The following is a 15,011-nucleotide window of genomic DNA, read 5'->3' on the forward strand; positions in this document are numbered from 1 at the left end:
GGCAACTTATATAGATATGATGCTTTTGATCAAATTCTTCAGATTATGAAGCATGGTTTCAAGGCCAAAGACATGCTATATTTATCTTTATTATTGGGGGGAAATGCTATAATACATAATAAAGATGAATATAGGCTGAGCAATTTCACTCTCCATTTGGTGGAATAAAATGGACACAAATTGAATTTTTATCCTTGAGAAAATTCATTAAACAATAATAATAATAAATTAACAACAAAAACACACCAAAAAAAAAAAAAAAAAAAAAAAGAGAAAAAAACCTGCTCCAAAACAGTGTCCCTGCGCTGATTTTCCTTTAGATCTCTGACTTTTGCCAGAAAAGGGGAAGAAACTGTGATTTTCCTCACTTCAAAAAACCAGAGTAGTCTCTAGTGCAAAACGGGCATTGCATTTTGATAATGAAATCTGGTCAAATTGTTTAGTACAGAAGACATTAAACAGATGAATTCAAAGACATAAAATAAAAATTAAAAATAATAAAAAAAACACCTCACACAACCAACACTACAGGGCATTTGGATTTCCTTTCATGGGGTGGCAGTGAGAGGATGAGAAAGATACCTGATTGTTGTAGTGGCAGGCTGTCAAACAGGGACTATAAACCTCCTCTGAAAGTTATTTGGGGTACTCATAGACCAGAACAGTTCATTTTCAAGACACGTATATAAATATGCTGCTGGTGTTTCTTTTTCCTTTATAAGGATTTTTAGTTTGGGAGTTGGGTTTGGGTTTTTTTCATTTTATTTTTTGCTCATTTGGGGATTGTGGTAATAAAAACAAAATAATTTGGGACACTTTTAATCTCATGATGGCCACAAAAAAGAGCAGTTATTTTTCCATTTTTGCTGAAGGAGCTAAATTTTCTCATGAGTTTCAGCAACATAGACCTTCTGATGTGTAATGTCAGGTGAAACTCAGGGCAAAACAAAGCCCCAAGTGTCTAGTTAGAAAAGCACACTGTTTTATTCTCAGTAGAAGCAAAGAGAAGTAATGGCATAAATCCAGACTAATGGAAGAATTATTTTTTTTTCTTATAACTGTAATTGCAAAATAACTGCATCCTACTTACTGCCTTGTTACATGGCCTTGAAGCTTCAGCTTTGCAGTTTGTAATTTGCTGATTTAAGAACAAAATTTCTGTGAAGAGCAATCTCTTCAAGAACATAAGACAAAAGTTACTGGAAGCATGTTTTACTATAGTCCATGACCTTTGTATAGCTTCAATCCAATTATAAATAGCTAGGACTCAGTTGTGCTTGTAAATGAAGCTACCCAAAAAATACTCTCTGCAGGACAGTAGCATCCCATTCTGCTTTTCCTTTCTTGTTTCAGTCCAGCTAGTGCTCCCAGGTTTAGTGCATGACCTGAGAGGAAATTATTGATACACTACGTGAATCTGAGAAATTAATAGTTTAATTTGCAAAGTTTTCAGGGTCTCTAGAGTAGAAGCAACAGCTTACTTAGCATCTTCCAGAATTATGCCTGAGCTGACTGCTAGAGTTCAATGAAGGATCAATAATTAACACACAATGGTTCATTATAGATGCCTTCACTAAAGAGGATGAATAACAGGGATCTTCATAACAGGGTTTCCTTGTTTTGTAATATGTATTTTGAGCTAAATTTTTATTATATTGTATCAATGAAAATACCAGTAGTTTTCAAGAGAAAACACAAAGAAATTTAAAGAATAATTATCCTGCAGACACTGATACCTTTCTTTAATTCAATATATTGTTATTGGTAAAACAAAGGGCAATAAAATACCTTTGCATATTAAAAGAAAGACAGTGCCCACTGGGTTTTGACAGCCAGATCTCAATAAAATAAGTAGGCTTTTCAGGACTTCACTTCTCATTAAAATGAATGGGGACAGGAGGAGTTACGTGCAGTTCCCGTATTTGCTGCAGGTTAATTGGATGTAGTATTCCTGCAAAACTGTGCCATCCAGAAATTAAAAAACAAACACAACAAAACAAACAAACAAACAAACCAAAAACCAAAACAAAAACCAAAACAAAATTTGTATCAAAATATTTGCCCATGAAAATAAAAGTAAAATTATTACATTATGGTTACTATTATTTATAGTGTGATAATATATTATAATAATTTTCATTATTATTATTTATTATAATTTATATTATATTTATATTATATTTAGAGTAATAATTGTTATATATACAAATAATACATGATATTTTAATATTATGTAGAATTAGTAGACATATCGTGAATGTGTTGCTCTGTTGTAGTAAATAAATATTCTATAGGCTGAATCCATGTACACATTTTACACATATATGTGTGTTCTTCTGTGATAACTGCATGAAAGCTGAATTAAATGCTCCGCTTAACTACACACTGTTCACTATGAAGAGTTACAGTTTAATTCCCACATATCCTTTTTAACATATTTTATGGCACCTGTATTGATGGCAGTGAGCTTTCATAATAGAAGAGTAAAAATCTATACTATAATCTTAGATATTAAAAACCGGGAAGACTTTGAAGGCTTGTCATTAATAATTGAGAGTTGTAAATTTTACAGATAAATGAAAAAAATACATGTTACTGAATGCAGTGTAGACCACTTCAAAGAGAAAAAAAAAAAAGGAACTAAAAGAGAAAGCTCTTGAAATGTCTTGATTTAGGGTTTCTATTTTAATTCATTTTATTTCAGCAGCTTGTCCATCCTAAATTCTTTATTCAGTGGCAGTCTCCACTGAGAGTTAATTTTCTCTTCTTTGTTTCTGTCCTTTCCCCACAGGCAAAAGATAAGATTTGTGAGAAGAACATAGACACAACTGAAACACTTCCATACTCCACCACCACCCTTCTGCCAACCACCACAAGGTTCAGAGTTTTAACAACCACCAGAGGATCCACCACTTCCCACCTGCCAACTAGCCTGCCCACAGAAGGTGGCATGTATACACTGCATTATTCTATAGTGCAAACAAGTCATTTAGAAGTCAAAAAGAAATGTATTTCCTCTAAGTATGTGTGCCCATGTTGACCTTTCCTCTCTGAGGCAGCAGAAGGAGTTGAAAATAGCAGTCTGCTAGCAGATATCTGCTACAGGTTTTAATTTGCAACTCATTCTTGTAATAGTAAGGTGCAAAGGGGATGAGGGCTGGAGGAGTGGATGGTGCTGGAGCAGCAAAGGCAAATCAAGCAGACTTCTGGAAAACTTCCTTTGCCATCAAGCCATAGTCCAAACCAGCTGGATTAGTAGTAGTAGACAGCCCCTTTAAAGTTAGTGAAGAAATTCCCACTACAGATTTAATGGATTTTTAATTCCTTTAGGTATTCTATTTAGCCAGGTGACAATTAAAGATAGCCCAAATCAAAAACCTCTTTGAAATATGCCTGTTTACTTTTTTTTAGTCCAGTTGGCACTGTTCTTTTCATGTAGTGCTCACTGTTGTTTTGAAATAGTTTCTCTAGGCTTCTGCACTGAATTAACGGGGCAAGTGATGGTGTGTCAGTTCTCATCCTTGTTCCACTGGCTACTTAAATCTTGTCTTTCTGGCACTGGGATATCCTGCTTTCCTGCTCTGGGAGAAAATTCAGCTGGGCAGGAAAGCTATATCAGATTAATCAAAGAACATCTATAAAGTTTGTGTGTCTGTCTGTTGACATTGTATGTTAACAGAAGAAAAGGTACAAAGTACAGGCAAATTTTCCAAGGAAAATTTGAGCTGAAGGCATTTCAAAGTGAGAATCTACTGATAAGAAAGTCTGGTTTTATTTGCACCAATAAAAGTTTAGAAACTGTCGGTACAGCATTCAGAGTGCATTAAAAGGAATATTCCCTGACATTTTATTCATTAAAATTCCCAAGAAGAAGAGGAATATGGAAATAAATATGATTTAATATTGGTAGACCTTTTCATGATTCATAGAAAAGGATCTAAGTCTTACTTTATTGTAATATGTTAGATCATACAGTCCTTAATATGACAGAACACTCAAGATATGTATGAACCTATAACATAAATGAATTATTTGTAAACATTATGTGACAGACTCTAGTACCCTTATTTACCAGTATTTTGAATCCTCCTTAACGCTCTCAAATATGTTTTTTTACTGGTAAGGAAATGAGGTAATGCTCAGTGTAAGAAACACCATAATCTAATTCTCATTGAGTTGAGTACTAAATAATTTTCAAGTTGTGGAATGTCTTTGACATTAGAAACCAATTCCTAAAATTACTCATGACCTAGAATAATGCATTTTCCTTCAACTAACTCTGAATTTCCTTTATAGATGACACCAAGATAGCACTGCACCTAAAAGATAATGGAGGTAAGAGATTTACTTTTTTCTGTAAATAGTGGCAGTAATTTGTCAAATTTTATCCCACTGAACTTCATTAATCAAAATCAGATTGTAGAAATAGTTTTTCATCAGACTCCCATAGGACTTTAGCCTTCCACATCTGTGTGGAAGAGAAGGAGGACAAATAAACTTAGAAACTGCTTAGGAAAATTACATATTTACAACTCTATTTATAATTCTATAATAAAACAGCAGGCTTAATTAACTTCCATGTATGGACCTATTAAGTATATTTTTAAGTGTACTAATACAGTTATTGGTTGTATGCTCTGCAGGGGACAGCTTTTGTCTTCTTCTTTGTGGGTTCAAGGACTGAGACTTGAGGTTTATTCCTTCTCCCTTTGAAGTGGATGAGAATTTCCCTATTAGAATAGGGTAGGATTTTTAGACATCACCTGTGTCTATGTTCACTGCCAATATGCAGCTTGATGAGGTGAAAGGGAAGATTTGGCTTGATTTCTGCAGCCTTCAGAATGGTCTATCAAACCAGAGGACAATTTGCTCAGCTAATTGAAATAAATTATATTTCCACAGATATAAAGGGGAATATTATCAGCTCTGATTGCCTTTCCAAGCAGGGAGCACCAAGTTTCTCTCATGGGTCAGGGGAACAGGCAGCCAAGCAGGCATAGGCAGGGCTCAGGGTGAGTCCAGCAGCTCAGGGGAAGCAACTGTGGTGAACCCTGTGATGGTCTACTGACCCTCAACTGAGTCTGCAGAAACAATGCAGACCCGGGGTCAAGGTAGGAAGCCAGGTTGGCAAGGCAATGAGAGAGCAGCAAGGTAGCAGGCCAGGGACAGCAACCAACAGCACTGGCAGGACCCATCAGCAGTCCCAGAGGAAGTGAGGTGATGAACTAGGTCCATACAGAGATTCTGGTCTGTAGGAAAAGGAAAGACAGCTTCAAGGTCCATCCAAGGAGACATGGCCCATGGACAGGACTGGAGACAAGCTACCTTCAGCATTGGTCTGGGAGACAAGATCAAAGATGGGACTGAATACAGGTTCATCTACAATGTAGCTTAAGTTTGGACCTGAGCTTACATGGTGTGCCCCCAGCATCATGGGCACAGGTCCCAGGTGCAGCAGTCCAGAAAAGTTGGAGCATAGTGGTTTCTCAGGACTCTTGCAGAGAATTATTCAAGTTTTGAAAACACAGAGTGCAGAGGCAACTTAGCAAGTTGGTCTGTTTTCCTCTTGGTTTTTTTCAGTCATATTCAGCCATTGTTTTCTCCTTTCCTCAAATTAGAGATCTTTTCACTCCACAGGAGGTAGTTGTCAGCCACTTCCCTACCACTTTGCTGCCACTAACTGCATCATAGCTGCTCCCATGCTGTACTGGGCATTGAATTGTCTATTTGTTGTTGATGTCGCTGTGTGACATTTCTTTGACACATAAGAGATCCCTTGGAATAAGGTGACCTGTAAGTTCAGGGTAGTACTTTTAGGCATTTTGTCTATAGGGATGTCCCTGAACATTCTTTCTCTTACTCTTCTTGAAATGAAATTGATTTTTATTTTGTTGTGAAAAGTGCTTCAGTGCTTTTAAAGGTCAGTAGTCAGCACTTCACTCTCCTGTTCTGCTCTATACAGGAGGCATATTCCTAGCTGAACTCTGCCCACACTCTGCCCCATGAGCCAATGCCCTGTGGCAGGTGGTCAGCCTGGGACCAGGCAGCTCTCCATCATGTGCATCTCATACACAGCTCAAAATAGTATGCTGTTATATAAAAAACAACTCAAAAAGTAGGGTTTATAAAACCCATCCAAGTTTCTTTCAGTTTGGGAATTGCAACAGGGTTGTTTTTTGACTTGTCTTCTCTTTGCCTAAGATCTGAAAAGAAGCAAACAAAATGTTTAATACTAGAAAAAGTGATAGATGGCTGTGGCCTGGTTGGTAGAGTGAGATGTAGGGTTTGCAGCATCAGTTATCTTAAATATAGAACATTCATGTCCACGGAGAAAGCTGCTACATTTTAGGAGGAAAACCAACACCTGATGTGATTATTCATTTTCCTTGAGCTGCTTCTTTTATTCTTGCAATTAAAAAAAAATGAAAATTACTTCAAACAGCACAAAAGCAAAGCAACACTCCAGGATTTCTCATTCACACAGTAAACGTAGCTTTTAATCTGAGAAGTTCTTTTTGATGAATCTTCAATTATGCATTGAATTTTCCAGTGACCCCTAGATTAGACTCAGATAAAACCTCTGCAGCCGCAGGCACATTCTTTGATTTTCTATACTTTGTTAGCCTTTCATAAAGAGTAGATTATTCCAGGTCATGAATACAGGGTCTTTACTTTCTCACACTAAATCCTTTAAAACTCTAATGAAAGGGAACTCTTTATAATGGAAAACCAAAGCTATATTGGATCAATGATTGCCTATAGTTTGATATGTCCTTGGGTGATAGCAGTCAATATCTAGTTAGGTACAACAAAAGGATTCCATAGAAATTCTGCATCTCACCTCTGCCTGGGACTTTTGAAACCAAATATTATAAAGCAACAACTAAATTTAAATTACGTTTTGTGTCCTGGTCATGCTGCTTTGATCTTTCAATTATGTGAGAAAATCACTTGCAACCATGCTGTAATTCACCCACAATCCTTTGTGGCATATCTTAATGTACATTTCAAATTTGTGTGTTTCTCGTTCTTTACAGGCAGGACAGATGCCTATTACATACATGCCTAAGCAATTTTAAAATATAGCTGGCATGCCATCACAATTTTTGTTGTATCTTGGTTCTCCTTAAAATAAAAAGCCTTTTATAACTTTTAAGATGTATCCAGCACTAAAAAGGTACATTTTTTTTTACTAATTGCAGATTCTGTTGTTTTTTCATTTTTCTTGAAATACAACACAGCCGACTAAACAGTTTAAAAGCCTGATTTTTCATAAAAATTGTGAGCAATTGGCTGTGGCTATCCAGTAATGTAGTATTTTCTTCTTGAGAACTCTTTGGTGGATGATTTAGATGATTGGCCAGCACATCTAGACATTTTATTTGACCTTTTTAGACACTGTTGTGATGATTTGATTGCTATGAGTCCCTCACAGTCCTTCAGCTTTAAAACTCAAAAGAAAAGTCTTTGTCTGTTGGGCAGCAGGTGTCGGACAAAATACTACACTTCTCATTTATCAAAATGTACAGAAATTACTGTTTCAAGAAGAGGAAAACTGTGCACAAAAATAACCAACAACCTACCTGAGGGAGAAAGCTATTTTATTTATTTGTGAACAAGTTCATCCCAGCATATATAGTGCGAGGAAATGCCCGTGTACTGCTTCTTTCACTCTCTTATGGACATTTTCAATGGTCTAGATACAAACATCACTGATGTACAGGATTAACACTAGTGCTATAGAGAATTCAGTTGAGGGATGGAAAACTCGGTAAGGAATGACCAAAATGCAGACCTAAGCCAAATATAAAATGATACACAGTATGTACTCTTACAGTTGTCAGGATTTTGCTGTAAAGGCACACAGCTGATTTTGTTAAACGTATTCATTTTGTGGACTTCGTACAAGCTCAAGGCTTAACATGAAAACCCAATGTGGCTCTAAATGCAGATGTTGAGGAGGGCTACATAACTGGATAAACTTTTAATACAAGACTGCATTACTTAATATTTTATCTTACCATCTTATCATCTGCTCCTGTTGGTGTCACAGTGCTACAGAGTGTGACAGCTAGGGCACCCAAAGCTCCTGTGATCTGTCTTTTTAACTAGCTATTCCACATGGTTTTAACCCAGTATTTACTGTCATAAACCTCTTGCAATCTCCTCTACACTGCTTACTCATCTTTGACATCAGTGTGCACAGGTAACTGTGAAGGTCCAGTGAAAGAAAGCAAATAGAGTTGTACATTTTTCATTGAAGTACCTGAAGTTGTTCTGTCTCCAAAAGTTGTGGTGGGCATGGGGGTGTGTAACTCTGCAAACATTAGACTCAGCTTTAGAGAGGAACAGCCTGCTTGACCTTATTGTCTTGTGTTCACTTTCAGTACAGTCAGGTGTAGTCAGTGGGCTGACTGAATTGAAATTCTTAGAATCTGGTAACTTTTTGCTCATCTGGATTTGAGTCAGCTGTCTTTCCAGGCCAAACAACTCAATCCTCCATGGTACAATATTGAGCTTCATAATGACCCCTTCTTTATGCTACTAAGTATTGTAATGACTTACATGGCCCCAAGCAATTCAAAATAAAATTCATACAGATGACAACAGTTGTATCATTACATCATATTTCAGAGTAGAAGAATGAAACACAATTACCTAACACATTTAGAGTGCTGCCAACCTATAAACAGAGGGATTTGATGTTAATGCACTTTCATCAATTTACTACACGAAGCAGTTGATCAATCTTAGAGACTTACTGAGTTGCCCTGGGTCCTGCAGAAGATTGATAGCATAGCCAGATACTGAATTCAGAATCTGTGGGTTATGGTTCATAATATTCTCACTCAAAGACCACCTTTCATTTTTTATGTGCAATTTCAAATCAATTTTTAAAGCATTATCTAAGCCATAACTGAATAAATCATCATGAAACCACGTAAATGTAGCAGTGCTTTAACCTCAAAATGTTAACAAATGCTAAGGGAATGAATCCACAATCAGGACAATCACACACCATTACTGTGAAGAAGTTGAGAACTCCAGAGCATGCTATTCTTAAAAGAGGTAGAGAGAAAATTTTTGTGGATATTCCTCTGAGTCTCCTTCCAACTGTACTTCCCTTATTCCTTCCCTGTACTCCTTTCCTTATTCCCTCCCACAGTTACTATATGTAGGTCATTAATCATCTTTTCAGGAATCTGCATTATGTACAGGAAAAAGCTTAGGTTTGGAGAACCATATACCTGCCCCATAAAACAAGGAGCCTCCTGGTAGATTCACATTCCAGATGTCAATGGAGGCCCAGAAAAGGGGAAAAATCTAATGGCTCTATTGAGCTCACTGTAGGTTGTAACCCTGTGTGTTCAGGGCCCTAAACACTATGTCCTCTCTCTTTGCAGGAGCCTATTAACTCAAACCCACAGTGATGAAAACAGTAGTGATACAGCTTTCAGGGTAGAAATTCACAGGCAATAGGATGGAGGGCTGCTGGAGTGAACTTGGATCTGTAGTTGCAGGCCCAGATCAGGCAGCAAGAGAAGGTTTCTTCTCTTAGGCTGACCAAAAAGTAGAAAATAACACATGGAGAGGAGGTATCAAAAAACCTGTAGAAATTTCTCACATAGAAACAGCTATCAAACACCCTGAAGTTCCAGGATGACTGGAACCAGATTAATAATGATCCAAAGATGGTGATGGAAGATGAACCATTGTGTTAGTAAGGATGGTTGAATGAGGTTAACACAGGTAACACAGAGTATCAGACAGGTAAGAGATAGTAGCAAGGAAAGATGGGCTTGACCTGACAGATTCAGCTGATTTGCCCAAAGTAAGAATGTTCCAACACTATCACAGGCAGACAGTTTTATTACCATGGAGTAAATCTTGGAAAGGGATGAAAATTGCTTAGATGACTTAAAAAAAGACAAGTATATATTATCATAGATTTTTGATATCTCAAATAGCACCTTTCCTAAGCAGTACATGCCTTTTTTTATATATCAATAAATGTATAACTGGCAAATGTAATACCCAGCACCCAACCAAGAAGTAGAAATGGGCAGCTAAGAAATCAGCTTTTAGTATATCTCAATCCCATCCACAAGTCAGGACTTTAGACTGAGATATTTTTTTACAGAATGAGTTACGGAACTTGCAGTCTCTGATGACATCAGGTGGATTGTGTTGTCACAGAGAGCTTTAAGTTACCTAAATGCTGCATTCTTTAGGGATTATCAAGTTTCTGTGATTCTATAATAATTTCACAGTAATAGTAATAGTAATATAAGCATATCTGAATTTCCTAAGCTAGTATTTGAAGGATAGCGGGGTTTATGTAAGAATAAGATACTCATTTTGCATTAGAATTAATAGTATGGCACAAACTACTTTAATCGATAAAATCACTTAATGTATTTTTATTAAGTTGGGCATGCTGAAGTTTCAAAATCATGATCAACTCCAAAACAGTCCTTACCTAAGATGTACATTGCAAGGGGAGTTCTGCTGTTAACTATTGAAAAATTACATGTTTGTATTGACACTCTGAAAATACCGACATACATTCTATTTCTGTATTGATTAGTCATCTGTTTAGAGCATACTGATAACTAACAAAAGAATAAGTAAGTCTATACTATGGACATCGTTATACCTGAATGTGGTTATACCTCTATGTTTTTCAGTCTGCTTCATGTGTAGAAGCTGTTTTCATGCACTTGTGTCCAGACCCATTTTGCCATAAAACTAAGACCATGTTAGAAACACTGACAACTTACTAAACCAGAATTTCTATACCAGTAGTGCTGCATAGGTGTTCTCACAGCCAATTTCACATTCATCTGAATAAACAGCTAAAAAATTCATGGGTTTTGATGGACATTAAAAATTCATCTAATTGCTTCCACATGACCTAACAGCAAATACTCATTTCATCATAAAACATTCCTATATGAGAAGAAATTGAAGAGGTCCTTCCTCTGTCTTTGTGACAAATTCAGGGCTTTGCCATGAAAATTCATTCTTCTCATAAAAAGAGGGGGGAAAAGAACAAAGCTCAGTACTGAGTTATCATCTTTAGGCTGTTTTCTGCTATTTAAATCATCTATATCCTGACTATATCAGTCAGGAGGGTCATATAAGGTATTGGATTTTATCCCTTAAAGATGCACATGTATATAAGTGACTTTGAATTGGAGGTTCAATTCCAATTATGTTTTTCCAGATGTTTTTTTGCCATCTGATCAAAATGCAAGAGTAAAAAGGAATTCCTGGGGTTTGCAGGAAAAGCAAAATTTTATTTTCCAAATTCATGCAAATAAATCTCCACTTTTTTTTCACCAATTTACCTTTTGTTCATTTTACATAAAGGAAATTTTCAAGCCAGGAAGTACCAGAAATTTGTCTATTTTTTCTCAGTTTTCCTGTGAAACATTTTTGTGTCTCTGCTCTCACAGACAGAGATATTAATCTCTAGAAGTTAAACTCTTTACCATCTCATGTCACAAGAGGTGTAAATGTATGTATCAGGATTTTGTTTTCTGATATATATAAAACTATCACAATAGAAACTGTTTGTAAACCTTAGATTTAGATAAGGTAAAACAATGTATTTCATTATTTTGCAGACCTCAATGGTTAACATGCAACCGTGAGAAAAATAATGTTGAGAAAGTATCCACAATGTGTTTACAAGCACTCTAAAGCAGTCCCAGTTTGTACACACTTTGTTCTGTTAAAGTCAGTATCACAGTCCCCATGGGCCATGACAAGATTTTCTTTCATAATTCCTTAAGGTTTTTTGTTTCCCTACTCCAAAAGAAGCAAAGCCAGCAATAACTAGAAACATAATACAGTAATTTTAAATCAAATATTATATAGTCTTTAAGTGTTTATTTTGCAAACAAAGAGAATATTTTTGTTGTGTTTTCATTTTTGTTTTTTAAACAGAATTCCAGCAAGAGAGCAGTTATTTCATTTTTGGATTCCGTGCCTTTACATTAGGGAAAAAAGCTACTTGCTGTTTCTATCCTGTCATTCAGCACCTAATGAGAAACAGACTGACCTTGGAGATGTTAATATGCTCTTTCTACTTAAAAGTTTTGGGCATCTAGGAGTTTGGGGAGAAGTTATAAATGCAGAGTATATTGTATGTAACAATTGCTTTCTGAGCACAAGACAAGGAAAGTTTGGGGAAGCTCCATTGAGAATACTCCTTTTGGGAAAGAATTGGTCATAAGCCTCCCATGGGTTTAGCCTTATCTGGAACAGCAGATGTGCTGTGATAATCTTAGTAAGATTTCTACACCTGAAAAGGTTTCTGAGCCCTTGATTTTTCATCTATTTTCCTTGGTGGCTTTTTAAAAGAACTGACAGTTGATTTTGCAGCAAGGAGTATTTTCAAAGTTGACAACACTGTTTATTGTCTCTGTGCAAAGAGAGTGAAATCAATTTCTCATGAGTATTTGAGCCTGGGGGGTCAGTGGACTGAATTTGATTATGGAAATTACAAGTTACTTACACTTGTTGTAATTTAAGGAAAACATTCCTTGTATTTCATTATTTTTTTGCATTTGGCATTCTGATCACTGCAATGATGTCCACACAGTGTTCCACCCTAGACTATTAGAAATCTTGGCAGGCAGTTGTCACCTGTGTTATTGGAACAAACGGTGTTCTAGTTTGAAAAGCTGGGTGCTAAAAGCTGAGAAAATATCAGATCACAAGGGATTAAATTGATGGCCTTTACAGAAGTGTTAGGACATTTGCTGAAGTCCAGCATTTTTTAATATGCAGTACATGATGTTCTGCCTTCAATCGTAAAACAGTAACAATACAGATTGCTCATTTAGAGCAAATCGGCCTGAAAATGGGTACAAGTGACAATGCAGTTTGTGATGCACTGATATGACATTGAAGTGAAGAGTATGAAGCTGTCAAAAAGATAATTATGAGACAAACAAGATATGAATCCTTTGCTCCTTTTGGGGAGCAGTTACTTCTCAGTAGGGTGACTCACACAACTAACTGCTCATCACTGGGAATTAATAGCCCAGCCCAGAGGATGTACAGTCAAGCAGCCCTTTCCTGATGGTCTTTTAGTTGTTTAATTTCCATTTGTATGGCCATTTGAAATATATGTACAAGTACTAAATATTGTTACAGTGCATGAATAGAAACTAAGACTTCTATACATTCATCTGTTCTCAGACGAAGTGAATATTAATGGCTATGTCAAGTAAAAGGCTCTACTGTCTGAAAGTAAGAGGAACCTTATTTCAGGTCGCCTTTCTTTCCTGTCTCCTTCATGAATCTTGCATCCTTTGCTATATAGTGCTACAAATATTAGCAAGTGTTTTAAGGACCCTTTGGGTGAGAATTTTGAAAATTTGAAAATAGATCTTCCAGATCCTAGGCAATACCTCAATTCTTTTGCTTCAGTGTAAAGAATGGCCTGGCAATTTTTACTGTATGTACTGTGTAAAAAAAAAAAAAAAAAAAAATCAAATAGGGCTGACTTCTTTTTCAAAAGCTCCTATACATTTGTGTGGACTAAGCTTTAAGAAAGCTAAGTAAATCCCTTTGTAGGATTTAGGCAGGGATAAGCCTGGTTCTTGGATCCTGTTTATGCCTAAGCTCAAACTTGATGTCCAAAGTCAGCACAATTAAAACTGAAGTTCCAGTGTGGACAGGTACTCATGAAGTTTGCAGTAAAAAAAAAGATAGAATCAGGATTAGGCCATACCTGAGTGGGGATCATGCTTGCAACTTTTTAATAGATTCATTAATGCTTCCCAAATCATACTTTAATCTCTCAAGTTACTGGGATCTTTATCTTTTGACTCTGTTACTCAGGTCCTTACTTCACAAGCTGTCGCTGACTTTATGGAAAAGAACAGAGCAACACTGAGGTTTTTCCTGTCCCAAATAAAGATTGAGGAAATAGGGACAAAAGCAAATGTACATGAATCCCTTCACTGCCCCTGTAGAATCATAACTATTACATGGAGTAATAGTTAGTAATATGTCTTGGCTAAAATAATGCATCTTCATTTTCCTTTTCTCCCTATTGTTGCAATGGTGCCATGCAATCCATGGATGATGAGACATACGGCCTTCCATGGTCTAGTGAGAAAAGTGATGCCATATGTGGATGCATGAGCTGTTACACTGAGATTAACTGTTCCTGTTGTCTTTTATTGCCTCTTATGCAAGGCATTTAGCACTACTGGATCAATATAGCTTTCTTCTATTATTTTCCATTTTATTTCTATTATCAACAGGACTTGTCTATCTCACATTGGCCTTTTTAGCCATCAGCGCCCTTGTAGCAAGAGTGAAGCCTACCCATGATGATGATGATTTCTATTATATTCTCTTTATTAACATTAGCATGGAGTGCTCCACTCCAATCTGATGAATGGTAAAAAACATGGTCAGTTGTTGCTACTGTTGTTGTTATTGTTGTTGTTACTATTAATAACAAGAACACGTAACTTGAAGTGGTACCCCTGACTCAATATCTGTCTTCAAAGAACAAATTAAAGGGAATCTCTGGCCTCAAAGAACATAGAACTCTAAGACAACCAAACAGATAGTTCAAGGGGCTGGCACAGCAAAAAGAATGACTGCAGAAATCAAGAGTTTTCATTATAGTCAGCTTGGCAAACAAGCATGGTGAGAGGAAATTTAAAAGTGGAATTGAAAGAAAATTTCTCATGAGCAAGACCAGAGATAGATGCTGTATGGATTAAGGCATGGAGGTGATTAGAAGGATTTCCAGAACAGCAGAAAGCAGTGGGAATATTAGGAGAATGATGTAAGTTTGTGAAGTCAAATTGCCAGTGATCTTCTGATGTTTCTTAAACCTAGGACTTCTGAATCAGCCTTTTGTCTGCAGGAGTGGGCAGTACAGTAATTCTTCTTTTATTCGAGACTATGCTGAAGAACAAGCAGTTCTACAGGTGTTAATTGATATATAGAGAGACTTTTTCCACAAAGGTTACAGT

General features: G+C 36.5%; 1 protein-coding gene across 2 annotated transcripts in view; it reads left to right on the top strand.

Annotated features, from left to right (window-relative positions):
• The window catches only part of PLXDC2 (plexin domain containing 2), a 254,952-nt gene that overhangs the window by 228,720 nt on the left and 11,221 nt on the right, over window positions 1-15,011 (top strand). Inside the window, exons 11-12 of one of the 2 annotated variants that reach the window (XM_050325692.1) lie at window positions 2,792-2,948; window positions 4,297-4,335. In XM_050325692.1, the coding sequence (XP_050181649.1) occupies window positions 2,792-2,948; window positions 4,297-4,335 (196 nt within the window). The remainder of the gene's footprint in view (window positions 1-2,791; window positions 2,949-4,296; window positions 4,336-15,011) is intronic. The other variant, XM_050325702.1, reaches the window with a different exon arrangement.

This window comes from Myiozetetes cayanensis, unplaced genomic scaffold (genome assembly GCF_022539395.1).
Source record: "Myiozetetes cayanensis isolate MyiCay16 unplaced genomic scaffold, myiCay2020 scf1, whole genome shotgun sequence".
NCBI lineage: Eukaryota > Metazoa > Chordata > Aves > Passeriformes > Tyrannidae > Myiozetetes > Myiozetetes cayanensis.